Source organism: Habropoda laboriosa, unplaced genomic scaffold, assembly GCF_001263275.1.
Source record: "Habropoda laboriosa isolate 0110345459 unplaced genomic scaffold, ASM126327v1 scaffold769, whole genome shotgun sequence".
Taxonomy (NCBI): Eukaryota; Metazoa; Arthropoda; class Insecta; order Hymenoptera; family Apidae; genus Habropoda; species Habropoda laboriosa.
In genome coordinates, this window is record NW_017101042.1 from 147,756 (window position 1) to 162,387 (window position 14,632).

At 39.6% G+C, this 14,632-nt stretch overlaps 1 protein-coding gene across 1 annotated transcript in view; it reads left to right on the top strand.

Moving 5' to 3' along the window:
- LOC108577998 (serine/threonine-protein kinase mig-15) overlaps positions 1–14,632 on the top strand; it is a 192,983-nt gene that overhangs the window by 58,828 nt on the left and 119,523 nt on the right. The window contains exons 3-4 of the mRNA XM_017941240.1: positions 14,186–14,230; positions 14,332–14,614. Of these exons, the coding sequence (XP_017796729.1) occupies positions 14,186–14,230; positions 14,332–14,614 (328 nt within the window). The remainder of the gene's footprint in view (positions 1–14,185; positions 14,231–14,331; positions 14,615–14,632) is intronic.

The window sequence follows — 14,632 nt, forward strand, 5'->3', positions numbered from 1 at the left end:
CGTGCAAGCCTCTTTGGAAACTCACGTTTTATGACACGGATAATTAGCTGTTGAGATCGTTGCTGAAATATGAAGAAAAGACAATTTCTTTAGAAATTGAAGAAATAAAACGATTCCTCAAAAACAATTTTCGAACTTATGTGTTATGAAACGTGCTAGCCATCTGCAAGCCGGGTGTGTTCCTTTGTGTAGATTGCTAGCCGTTACGACTGGCAAGACGCTTTAGAAATATCGGATTGAAAGATTAAAGGTTCGGTTTTCAAAGGCTATTTCCGCGGAACAAACAGTTGAACGGAATTAATGTGGAACTGATACAGAACCGAAATATAATAGAACTGGTATAAGAATTCACACTAGATCCGTAATTGCGGGATCGGGGCTTTCATACCCATCAAAAAAAGAGTAAATAGCAATAACTAAATCAAGAGGGCGCATTGGCTATAGGCGTAGAGTCCCGGCTTACCAGTCGGAGGTCACTGGTTCGATTCCCACTTGGTTCCTCAAAGTTTTCCTCGGCTTCTACATAATCAGTTTTGGGTTATTTATATAACTATTATAGAAAATAACAGTGTTTTAAAACTATTTCGAGAATCGAAATCGGTTAGGTTTTACAATAGAAGTTTATTTAACCATCGGAAGGCGAATGGTTTTACAGACGAATGCAGGGACATTTTAACCCATAGCAAAGTTTCTGTTGTAACGGGTTTTAAGAAGGAATTGGGTATAAATATGTATACTTTTAAGTATATATATTTTATATTTTTCTTGTTTATTTACATTTGATAAATAAAATACGTGTACTTCCTAATCTGAGCCGCCTGACTTTATCGCTGTTGAGTCAAAATGATCCTGCCTGCATTCGTCGTACGAGGGTTAATAATGAACAATCACATATTTAACGTATAACTCTCAAGATACCGAAGTGACGATATTGCGCTACACGTAGTAACTCATTTGTTTTTTTTTACGGACGCACTACGCACTTCATGCGCTCTACGCAGCGCGCGGTTCAAACATTCTGATGGGTGGAAAATCCCTTTAAAATCAATATTATTCAACCCTTGTGTCGCGTCGCGTTCGCGTGTTTGATCGTTTCAAACTGATTTCCGCTCACGACTTGTTACCCGCCAAATTAATCTTGGGTAACTGTTTCAAAAATCTACTTTGCTCGAACGTTAGCAAAAGTAGAGTGCGTCACGAACGATTGACGACTTTGTGTCGAAGACTCGAATTGGATTTGAACGGCTGTAGAGTATGTGTTGTTCACACGAGTGACTGCTTGCGAATCGTGTCTCGAGTCCCCAACGTTTTCCGGAGTCCGCCGTGACTCCCCCGCCAAGTACAAGAAGGCACGCTGATTGGTTTTTCACGTACGCACAAATTACCAATCAACGTGCCCCTTGAGTGGCACTCACCCTTCCATTGCGCCCTTAGCGCGCTTTTCCTTGGAAGGAGTGGGGCCCTACCTGCGGGTGCGTGGAATCTTCGCTGTCCTTCGGTGACGCGTCGGAAATTCCCGCCAGGTCAACCCTCGGCCGAAAGTGCCGTTAATACGCGCGTGGCTTGACCTTTCAGGACTACCTGGTTTATGACACGTCTTCGGTTATTGAGGACGCGGATAAGTCGAAATTCTAAAGGCATTGTTCTGTAAGAAATTACTTATTTTTCGCGGAGCTATGAAGCGTCTTTGTTCTCAAAAATAACCTTTCCGTGCGAGCGTGCCATAAACCCGATCAACGAAGACCCCATGCGTTCCGTACCTGCGCGACGGAACACCTTGGTTTTAAAGCAATAAGAAAAAAACAGTAGAGATAGATGGACAGACTTGGTAACCCTCGGACGACCGACGCAACGGTTCGACCCTCACACGGAGTCCCGATATGGGTCAATCTAAACCCTATACGAATCTCCTTCCTTTCTTATCGCAACACAATAACAAAACAAAAGTTTTTTTACATTGTTTTTCAGAAAATTATTAGTAAACAACAAAGTATGAGTAAATTGCAAGTAAAATATAAATAAAGAGCATTTATTCTGCACAGTGCACACATAACACAGTATTGCTTGGTACACAATGTACTTTACATATGTATGATGTACAGTGGCGGCCAGCTACTTAAGACCGCTGGGTAGTTAAGGAAATAAACAGTGCTAATATTTTATTCATTGTATTTTTCGTATACTAAACTCATATGAAATAGATTTTGAAGTATGTTACACCATAATATCGCAATAATTTTATTTACAACACCATTAACTACAAATATTTTTAACATTTTCTCAGATTAGTTTGTTATAGCAGAGGACAACTACTTAAAACCAAATTAGACTAATACTATAAATACAGGTAAAATTAATAAAACTTGGTAATTGCGGAAACATAAAACTTAAAAAGTAGTTAGTAACGCGTTGCACTCCCGTGTATACAGGCAATGCAATTCATATCTAAGACAAGATCAGTTTGTAACGTGTTGCGTAAAAGAAGGCCTCGTAATACATCAGCACGAGAAGATCGCATTCTTCACAGCATCTCTGAAACGGACCGTTACAAAACAGCCAAACAAGTTCTCAATGAATCTGGTGTCGAACAGTGCGAAGAAGATTAAACGAATTTAATCTTATGGGTCGCATCGCTCGCAAGAAGCCACTCATTTCCAAACGAAACCGAAAACTTCGTTTACAGTTCGCTAAAAATCATCGCAACTGGACAGTAGCAGACTGGTCAAAAGTTGTTTTTACCGATGAGTCCAAGTTTAATAGAATGGGGTCAGATGGCAAATTGTATGTTCGACGTCGTGTCAACGAGGAATTTTCGCCAAAATGTATAAAATCAACCGTGAAAGGTGGAGGAGGTTCAGCGAACATTTGGGGAGCGTTTACGTTACAAGTTGTTGGCCCAATTCATAGAATTGAAGGAATAATGGATTAATACAAATACATTGATATATTAAATGAGGTCTTGCTCCCATTTACAAGAAATCAAATGCCAGATAACTGGATTTTGCAAGCTGACAATGACCCGAAACACACAGCCCGTAGAGTTAAACAATCTTTATGTCAGCAAAATGTAAACATTTTACCATGGCCCTCTCAATCTCCAGACCTCAATCCTATTGAGATGCTATGGATTAATGTGGAGAAACATGTAAAATATAAAAAGCCCAAAAATTTAAATGAACTGTACGCTGTTATTCAAGAAGGGTGGAATAATATTCCAGTCGAGCGTTGTTGTCGTTTGATTGAGTCTATGCCAAGGCGTTGTGAAGAAGTGATACGACAAAAAGGGAGTACAACGCGTTACTAACTACTTTTTAAGTTTTATTTTTCCGCAATTACCAAGTTTTATTAATTTTACCTGTATTTATACTATTAGTCTAATTTGGTTTTAAGTAGTTGTCCTCTGCTATAACGACCTAATCTGAGAAAATGTTAAAAATATTTGTAGTTAATAGTGTTGTAAACAAAATTATTGCGATATTATGGTATAACATACTTCAAAATGTATTTCATATGAGTTTAGTATACGAAAAGTACAATGAATAAAATATTAGCACTGTTTATTTCCCTAACTACCCAGCGGTCTTAAGTAGCTGGCCGCCACTGTATGTATATATCTTTGGCAATTGTCGCATTTGAATTTATATTGTAGAAACCAACACAGGGATTCGCTAATGGTTTTATTTCATAAACTTACTTACACAGACGCTACACTTACACACACGCCTCGCTCTCTCACTACTGATACTGATCTCTCTCTTTGGGCGTGTTCTTTCATACATTCACCACCGATTGTCAAATTTTCTGGAACATTCTGGACCCTGCTGAAAGCATACACACACGGACACAGCAAACTCCGATTGTCAATTCATACTTTCCAGAATGTTCCACAAGCACATACACACACTATTAATGTTTCCGATTGTTTTAATGAATGTTCGAGCTTTGTTATATTTGCACATGGTCTAGATATAGTTTCTCGAAGGACCACCCAATATGAATTTGAACATGCCAAAATCTAATTTCACTGCGCAACTTCGACTAAATAATGAGCTGTTTGCTTCTTAGTTGTGACTTTTTCGTCAGACACATCTCGGACGATCGTGAGACGCTTCGGATTTAGTACACGCTGATTGGTTAATGGTTAACAATTTCATTTACCAATCAGCGTGTTTAGCATCGTCTTCACCCGCCCTTCCAGTGTGCCCCCACTTTGGAAGTGTGGGAGACGGTCGCGTGAGATGGGTGCAGGTTCCGAAAAACCTGAAATTTCCTCCGGCAGACTCACCGGATTGGTTAGCGGACCGTTAGATACAGATGCACCGTTCGGCAATTCGTGGTTTATCGTATGTTCTTGCACCAGCAAATATGAAATTTTATTTTCGTACTTAATTCCTAGTTGGCTCGTGCAACGGTTAAGATCGGCGAAGCCTGTTTCAGGATCTGTGGTGAATAAGTTTGAAGTTGTGAATACTGAGTTTATTAACACTGTACTATATATGTTTGAGAAATTAATGTTGTTGGGACTCGACAATTGGAGTTATACGTGATGAATGCTTTTTTACGAATGTTTGATGCGGGGGTGAACTAGGTCCGTCGATTGTTAAGCACGCTGATTGGTCGATCCAAGAAGTTAAAAATCACCAATCAGCGTGCTTAAATTGTTGAACCACTCCCTTCTTGCAACACATCCTACACCACCTATAAATGAAAATCCTGAACTCAAAAATAATCTTCCTTTTTCGATCGTGCCATAAACTGTTTCTAAAGAAAACATAACACACACTCACTCCCACAATATTTGTTGTCATTATTGGAGCATATAAAATATTTGCCACGTTTCTGATCTGTTGATGTCGAAGCAGCTACATTTCTATATTTTAACATTGGGTCAAGATAGACCCGTCACGGTCGTCCGAGGGTTAATTTGACAGGGAGTGGGAAGATTAGAGACTGGGTTAGGTTACGAAACATGTTAGCAAGAATGATGTACATAAGTACAGCGTACTCACCGTAACGATTGCTGTGATGTTTTAGGCACTTCCAATAATCTGACGAAAAAAGTTATAAACAAAAGTTAGTCAGCACTCAATCGGTAACAAATCGCAATAATTAAAATTGCCAAAACATTGTTTTCTCATGAAAATCATTTTTAAATGTAATGTTCCTCATTAACGCATAAGTCAAACGTTAATGTAATTCAGTGATACTAGTGAACTGAATGTGTACCGTTCGCGTATCGTGTGACTGACGATTTTAAGACGAACGGTGATCTGCGTCAAACTAATCACGCAAATCGATTTGGAGAAGGGTGATTGTTTTTAAAATATCTCGAGAAGTTTTACTTCTTATCATATAATTAAACTAATCAAATTTTAACAGTAAATATAACAAGGAAATTGTGAATACAGTCTGTTCCACAAAAGCGTAGACGCGATATTTTCGAAACTTGAGGTCAAATGAGGGAGAGATTGTGTTAGCATAAAAATATGAAGTTCCCTCTTATACGCATTAGCTTTAAATCTTTTAGTATCGTTTTTGTTACTGAGAAATACGGACCTTTTCGAGATGAGTGCCGTGTACGCCAAACGTTTCGAGGCAGTCTTCTTGCGTTATCACCCAAAAGGACGAAAAATGAGTGTTAAAAATGCAGAAAAATATATGCATTAATCTCGTGAATTCGTTAATAAGTAGACACAACGATATAAAGAAACTGAATGTGCCGATGACCTCCCTGATCGAGATTCAAAGCGCGGTACCACGAAAAGGGAAGATAAAGTGATCTTCCGGCTATTTTCAAGGAATCCAACATTTTGCTTGCGTAAAGGGCAAGCTTGGTAAAAAGGGCATAATTATAGGGATTTTGACATTAAAACGTCGCTTGACAGAAAATAATGTTTGATGGAGCAGTACATTATCAAAACCGTTGCTTTCAAGGAAGCACGACGAAGGTCGGCTGGCGTGGGCACACGAAAAAGGTTGATCGCGATTGGAGTGGTGTATTCAGTGATGAAGCATCTTTTTCGGCTTGAAGTATCAAATGTGCCTGGTCTGTTTATGAAAATCCAATTGTCCAAAGACGTGTTAAACATCCATTCAGGAAACATGGAGGTCTCTATCACTCTCATATACCACGAAATTGGTCGAAAGTATACCTAGACGTTGTCAAGCAATAATCGCTAATGGTGGAGATTGGGCACACTCTTAATTAAGTGCGTATTAGTTTATTAGACGTAATTTCGATGTATATAAAATTTTTTACAGAAAGAATTAATTTTCACAGAGATATCGCGTCCACGCTCTTGTGGAACAGACTGTAGTTGTTATGTGTGGTGTATCTGTACTAACTGAAAAATTGTAGTGGTGGTTGAGTATATATTTGGTATGTCGGAGAGGGTGTGGTTGTAGGTGTGTTTTAAGTATAGATGATGATTGGTGGAGGTTGGCAAAATTTGACTTTTAGGATTGTGGGTGTGGAAGAAGTGAGCTGATGGTAGGGGTGACGTTGGCAGGGGAGTGACGAGCTGGCGAGCGGTGTAGACAATAAAGTCATAAAGTCGGTAGATCTGGTAATTCATGCTGACTAAAATCCCGAAAGTGAAAGTGAATGGAAACCTTTTCCTTACGCGGTGCTGTGACATCGGTTGGCTAAATGCCTTTATTGTTGCTACGTGCCTTATTGCAGGGTGTCCAGGATTTGGGAAGAGTAGGATTTAGCAGATGGTTAAAAATGTTAAAATGAGTTATGGTTCGGTGCCGAACAGAATGTAAACAGTAAACATACCTGTTGTAGATTCAACTTCTTTTGCATGATATGTAATCATATTATTATTGAACACGTAATAAATGCTCAAACTGTGTTCGCCCGCGTTCGCGACGAGACTCGCGGTAAGGACCGGAGCCTAGCAAAGGTCGTAAATCTTCGCTTAGTTAATATCCCGCCGCGGATGTAGGCGAAGTCCTGGCGAATCGTTAAAAGGGCCAGAATAATTATGTCGGAAATGAGTTGACACTTGCACAATTATGGGTATGTACAAGTGATTTCTAGTCGTTAATAAATGATGTGACTGACGCTATTACTGGGTGATGATACGCGGTGATTTGACTGAAACCTGTCTGGTTGAAGGACTACTCCAGACTCTGGTTTAATGGTGTTGGTCTGTCGGATGGTTTCAGACGACTCTCTTTTGACTACTGTCTTATGACGACTCTGGTTGACAACTCGACAGAGCTTCCCAGAAAGGGGAAAAGCTCTGAGTATGGATATTCCTTCACCGATTGGCTATCGGTACTAGCCAATAGTGTTTTTCCCTAATTGCCATCGACCTATCCGCGTGTCCGTGACACGCTCCGTGCGGACTAGGTGAAGGTCAGCAATGTTTAAACACTTGCAACCACAACGGGAATTTCCGCCAGGCCTGGGACTCGCGGCGTGCCCTCTGTCCCGAAGCCCTTTAGAAACTCACGTTTTATGACACGTACAATTAGCTGTTGAGGTCGTAAACGACGTTTAGGAAACGAAACTATTCCTTAAGGGATTAATGAATAAAAAGACTTTCTCAAAAACAGTTTTCTAAATTGTGTGTCATGAAACATACCAGTTGTTAAGCACTCGGGTACTAATTTCCGCGTACTTCGAATATTGTACTAGGTGCCGTCTGAAGATTGAATGTATCGTTGAGAGTCTGACTGAATCCTTAAGATTCCTAATGTAACTGATGCTCTGTGTACTAACATTCTAACACTCTGTGGTCTTAAGCTAAGTCGGCCTTCTTATCCAGTCGTCCCTTCTCCAAATCTTCTAAAATTTGAAGAAGTGACGCGAAGGGAGGTTCTTAAAATTACTAAGTGACCAACCCCGTATCACCTCCTTCCATTGCGCCCGGAGCGCGTCACGTCCTTGGAGCGGGGTGACGAAGCTGATCCTTGCTAGATGGAAATTTGACAACAAGGGGGGAAAACCCGGCCAGGTCAACTCTGACTCTCCGACTCGTTCGGAAGGTCCTTTGCATCGGTTTCGAAGACCCTTTGGGGGTGACTTTATGATACCTTGCCTTACTGACTGAACAATAGCCTATTCTTTAATATTTGAGAAATTCTACGTGTCGCATGTTGGCTGCAGACCGGTCTGCTAAATTAAAATAACGGTTTGCTGAACTAGAAATCACGTATCATAGAATCGTCCCCTTGCTGTCCTAACACCAGTCATCTGCACTTCGAATGGTTTCTTCCTTTGTACAGACTACTAGTCGCTATGGAACAATTGCTTAGACTGGGTGAAAATAAAATCGGCTAGTTTATAATGACATTCCGCGGGTGGTCCGCGGAACAAACTGTATGCCGCCTTCCGCAACACAAAGTTCTGCTGTATTCATTAAGGCTGATTTTGTATTGAAGAAGCAGTGTTTTAGCAATTTTTACTACTGAAATTTGTTGCTGACTGAGTGCTAATTATTTTGAGTGCTGATTAATTTGTTTATAATTTTGCTTCTCAGATTATTAGAAGTGGCTAAAAAATCATGGTCAATGTTACAGTGAATACCCTGTATGCAAATTGAAGAATTACGTTGAACATAAAAATAATCGAACTGTCGATAATTAGCTGAACTGATAGCATAAAACATGAGGAACACATTTTGAAACTTTGTAATGTAAAAAATTGCATAAGAAAATAAATGTATCGCAACAGAACTGCGAGAAGTGTAATGATATACAGAGTGGGCAACGTAACTTGATCACTCACCTTAACACTCCGATGGCGACGCCCAGGTCCACTCAGACTTCACTGTAAGCGTATAACATTGGCTTCTTAGGTACTTGAAACCGAGCGTTATTTGTTTATGTTAGAGCGATAATGAAGAACACACGGCTTGGAAGATGTATTTCTCAATAATATTCAATGCGACTTCCAAGAGAGAAAACATATTCGATATCGTAGAAAATTTCACTGTGTTCTAGTTCAGAACATCATTTTTTGAAAGTTTTATATCATTTAACTATACGATTTTTGATCTGTTATTATCCATATCATGACACATGCTACGATACGAGCTTACGTACCGCCGCTCGTGTAGTGGCACGACGGCCCGCTGTCCAAGTTTTAATTTTCGTTACTACCGGTCTAATACAAATTGTTTTTCTTTTAAATACATCTGTTTAGAGGGGCCTACAGGCTGATTGCAGTACATGTTTTGTAGGTCATTTTTCTCAAAGTTATCAAGATCGCCTTTAGTTTGTTAAATGGAACTTTTCGCTTATTTTTAGCGGACAAAAAGACAGGTATCAGAAATACCGCAACATACTTTTTTTGTCATTAGAATTGGAGAAATGGTGGATGTAGTAAAGCATTCAAAACACTAGATTTTAATACATCACTATTCTTTACAATTTCTACGGCACTGATGTGAGCATCATTGATCTATAACTATAAACATCCCGTTTCTCGAAGTGTTTTGAGTACACGTTGGAACATGTGACACGGTAGATGATTTTTATTCGGAAATCGTTCAACGTATACCTACTGTACCATCACAGCATTACGTTTGCTTTCCCTGTAAATTAAGAGCATTTCAATTTTTTCCTCATTTCTATGTACATACAGTGGCTCGCGAAAGTGTTCGAACACGTGCAAGTAAGACTGAAACGAGAGAAATATATATGTAAGATGTAAACAGGGAGAAGGGAACAACAACGGGTCAATGTTTAAAAGTTTAATAATAAAATAGAAAAAGACAAATTACAGATGCAAACGACTCGGTGGCCACTTAACGACTGCCTTTTTTCATTCGTCTCGCGCCTCGCCGACACACCGCTCGACACGCTCGCAGACACACGAACATGCTACACACACGCATAGCCGTCGTCGGTAGCCTTTGCCTAGCTACGGCTGCGCTAGACCGTCCCCCATACATACACTACCGGCCAAAAGTTTGGAATCACTACGTAAAGTAAGAGAAACAGGATATTTCTAAGAAAAATTGAACGCCTACAAAGTAATTGAGGAAGTTTTACTTGTCAAAATACTTATAAGTAGAATATTTTACATTTTATATTATTTTTTATACGAAGAAATAGATATTTTTCTTTACATTGTCTTCTGATCAAAAAAACCGCCCTAACTTCTAACCACAGCCTCACATATTCTGGGCATCCTAGCGATTAGTTTTTCGAGTATTTCTAACTTAAAATTTTTCCATGCTTCTTGTAGTAGTTGCCAAAGGTGTCTTTTCGATGTTGGACAGTGCAACCGGATATTCCGATCGAGCTCTTCCCGCAAAAATTCTATCGGGTTCAAATTCGGTGATTGTGCTGGCCATGTCATATTCCTCAAGACCCGCTCTGTTTCTTTTTGCAATAAGAACCCTTTACACAATTTAGATGAGTGCTTAGGGTAGTTATCTTGCTGCATAATAAAATTTCTACCTACTAACCGGTGACCTGATGGTAGAGCGTGCTACTCGAGTATCTGTTTATAGTCTTCTTGTTTCATTGTATTTTCTATTTCGATTATGTCTCCTACTCCAACCGTTGAGAAACATCCCCAGACCATAACTGAACCACCACCATGTTTGACAGTAGGTACAATACACTCGGACAACATTTTTTCTTGTACAGATCGGTAAACAAATATCCTTCGGTGCGACCCAAATATTTCGAACTTGGATTCGTCAGTCCAAAGAACCTTACCCCAATCCGTAGGTGTCCAATTTTTATGGCTTTTTGCCCAATCCAACCGCATTTTACGATTTTTCGACGAAAGCAATGGTTTTCTGATTGCTGTACGGCCATTTAAACCTGCTGTTAGGGGCTTGGGGTTGATCTTTCGATCGTTCAAGCTTTGCCGGCTTTTGCACGTGTGTGCCGACTAATGTTCTAGGCTTCGAAGGACCAGTTTCTTGATTGAAACACTAAGTTTTTATTTGTGGTCTATTTTATACAACTAATTCTAGATACAAAGTCTATTGCGAAGTGAGAGGTGTTTCACTTGCGAGTTGCTAACTGTTTTCTGCCGGAGTCTCTCCGGTTTCCCTCGAAGAAGACTCCTATTTTCCTAAAAACACCCTGATTGGTGATTTTTCCTTTTCTAAATCACCAATCAGTTTATTCCGGTGCATCGCAGCCTCCCTCCATTTCACCCTTAGCGCGTTATCTTAGGGTGGGATAAACAACGACCGGAGAAAGTGTTCGGTGGACGGATGCGTGGGAATCCTGTGGAATCTCCGCTTTTCTAGGCTTTGTTAAAGTCAAGTGGCCCATCGACGTTGGCAAAAGTCGTGGGTCACTTTTCTATTTTCCGTTCGGAGACTCCAGGATTTATGGCAGGGTCTGGTCCTAGGGACTAAGTGTCGCAGGCAACGTAATAAACACATGTGGTGTTTTGAGAAAACGATATTTGCCTGCGACGGCGACCACTTGACTCGCTGCCATAAATCCGGCTACAGGATACGCCTTAACATTGATAGCTGACGAGTTGAGACGTCATGGATCGACTTTTGAAACGGATTCGACGTGTCCGTCCCGAGCTTTACCGACCGGGTGAATGGTTCCTCCTTCACGACAATGCACCTGCGCATTCGTCGTTCATTGTCACCCAATTTCTGGCTAAAAAAAAGTGTGACCATTATCAGTCATCCGCCGTATTCGCCAGATTTGACACCTGCCGGCTTCTTTTTATTTCCCAAGATTAAATTGCCAATGAAAGGGACTCGTTATGAAGATGTGGGGGCAATTCAACACGCCGTGACAGTAGAATTAAGTGTGATAATTCACGAAGAGTTTTCCAAGGCCTTCCAACATATCTATGAACTTTCTGTTGAGTGTGTGGCAAGAGGAGGGATGTATATAGAACATTAAATAATAAAATTCCTTTAATCTACAAAACTCGATTTTATATTGTACCGGTCTGAGAACTTTTTGAACGCACCGTGCATAGCGACAAAATCGGTGTCGTACAACAATGCGACAGTGTCCATATACGACCGGCTGGTCCAATACTATTTGTGACGAGAGCGGTCAGTTTCCACGATGTCTTTGTCGAAGTCGGAATTGCTTTTTCTTATTGTTAGTGAAAATAGTTATTTAAAAGATACACGTATTATTACAAAATACACGGAAAGGGAAACTTCATATAGTGGACAGGATAAAATTCGATGAATTTTATTACCTTTACAGAATATAGCTACGAGAAAATGACAATTTATGTCGCGTCGCGCTCTCTTATGGTTGTTCAAAAAGTTCGCGTTCGCGACTATTACCCGCCAAATTAATCTGAGCTAACTGATTCAAATTTGTTTTGCTCGGAACGTTAGCAAAACGTAGAGTGCGCCACGAACGATTGACGACTTTGTTTCAAAGATTCGAGCGAAAGGCTGGAGAGTATATGTTGTTCGCTCGAGAGAATCTTTGGGAATATTGCTTGATCGCCGATTTTTTGTGGAGTCCGAAGTGACTCCCCCGCCAAGTGCAAGAAGGCACGCTGATTGGTTTTTCACGAAAGTAAAAATTACCAATCAACGTGCTCCTTGAGTGTCACTCACCCTTCCATTGCACCCTTAGCGCGCTTCTCCTTGGAAGGAGTGGGACCATACCTGCGGGTACGTGGAATCTTCGCTGTCCTTCGGTGACACGTCGGAAATTCCCGCCAGGTCAACCCTCGACCAAAAGTGCCGTTAGACGCGCGTGTGGATTGTCCTTTCAGGAATACCTGGTTTATGACACGTCTTCGGCTATTGAGGACGCCGAAAGATAGAAATTCTAAAGCCACTGTTTACAAGAGATTACTTATATTTTCGCCTAGCTACGAAGCGTTTTTGTTCTCAAAAATAACCTTCTGGTACGAGCGTGTCATAAATTCGGTCAACGAAGACCCCGTGTGTTTCGTACCTGCGCGACGGAACAATTTATTTTATCAGTAAGTATACTGCAAAGAGAGTTAATTTAACAAAAGTTTTATAAAGTGGTCACAAAGTCGAAACCTAAGTCCGAATCCTAATCCCGGATAGTCTTTTGTCGTAAGATTTCGTGCGTGCGATGCGACAAAAAACAAATTCGTTTGAAATTCAAACAATGCGACGGACAAAATCGTATAGTTGTCATGGAATGTGATTTGATTCCTTGTCGTGTTGGTCGATCGATCGGACGACAACGATTTTGTTGCTATACGACATTCAATTAGGACATAACCTTAGTAACACGGTCAAGTAGGGTTTAGCTGGCAGAAGGTGTGCGACACATTTTGATATGATTCCCCGGTTCTTCACTATTTTACGATTTTTCATAAAACGAAATAATTTAGTGTGGCACCTCGTTGAATTTGCCTCAATAAACGCTATCGTACGTGTATTACGAGTAAAAAAATATAGCGTTTCATTTAAAAAAGTGAACTTGATGTTGAAATCTCCCTCGTTGCTCCACCTGCAGAAAACTATTTACACCGTATAATCTCCCCCTCAACACCAAACAACTCTTTTTTTTTTTTTTTTTTTTTTTTTTTTTTTTTTTTTCAATTGTTTTGATACCTTAAGTTCCTTATGAGATATTCCACCGAGTCAAGTTAAAACAGACACCCTGTATATCGTTCGATGTAGGATTTCTTCGATGTTTTAATACTTACTGAAGTTCTGCGTAAAAAGTGAATTTTTTCTTTGAAATACTGCCATTTTGTTATTTCTGCATTAAACAAAAACATCCTACGTCAGCCGATAGATAATTTAGTTTTATTTAATATTCTATCAGGGAAATTTGATTTTAGAAACCTGGTCATCATGAATAAGGTACACCATTATTATTTCAATATTTCTTTTTTTAAAAGAAAATTGAACCATAAATTCTTGTATAATGTTTATATATATGTCTCTATTACTAATAGAAAAATTATTTCATAAAGGGTTTTTGTTACTTCAAAATAAATTCTCGAAGAAGCGGTACTTTTTAGACAGGTCAAAGTAGTCTAACCTCTTAAAGGAAAGTTTTTCAAACACCACAAGTGTTTTTCATTCAATACTTTCTATTGCTGACACTTTTTCCATTTTTGGCATTTTCGAAAAAGCATCTAAAATGATCAAATATTAAATATTGATGCTGTTTGCAATTGATACCGGTTATTAAACATTAATGAGATTGTAATATAGGATGCATTTTCATCGGAAACTTTGGAAATAATAAAAATCTTTGTTATTGCGTGTTCTAGGACGAAGAGGAAGAAATCAAATTAGAAATAAATGTATTGAAAAGGGTGAGTAATTGGTAGTACTTTTGAATAATCATTTATAAAGACAAGTCATATTATTGAAGTATTACATAAGTGTATTTACCTTCTTTCGTTATATCTTACAGTATTCGAATCACAGAAATATAGCAACGTATTATGGTGCCTTCGTAAAGAAGTCATCGCCTGGAAAGGATGATCAGTTGTGGTTGGTTATGGAATACTGCGGAGCTGGCTCCGTTACAGATCTTGTCAAGTCAACTAAAGGCCAGAGTTTAAAGGAGGAATGGATTGCTTATATATCGCGAGAAATATTGAGAGGACTTAGTTATCTTCACAGCAATAAGGTTATTCACAGAGATATCAAAGGGCAAAATGTTCTGTTAACCGATAATGCCGAGGTGAAACTTGGTACGTCTTTCAATGTCT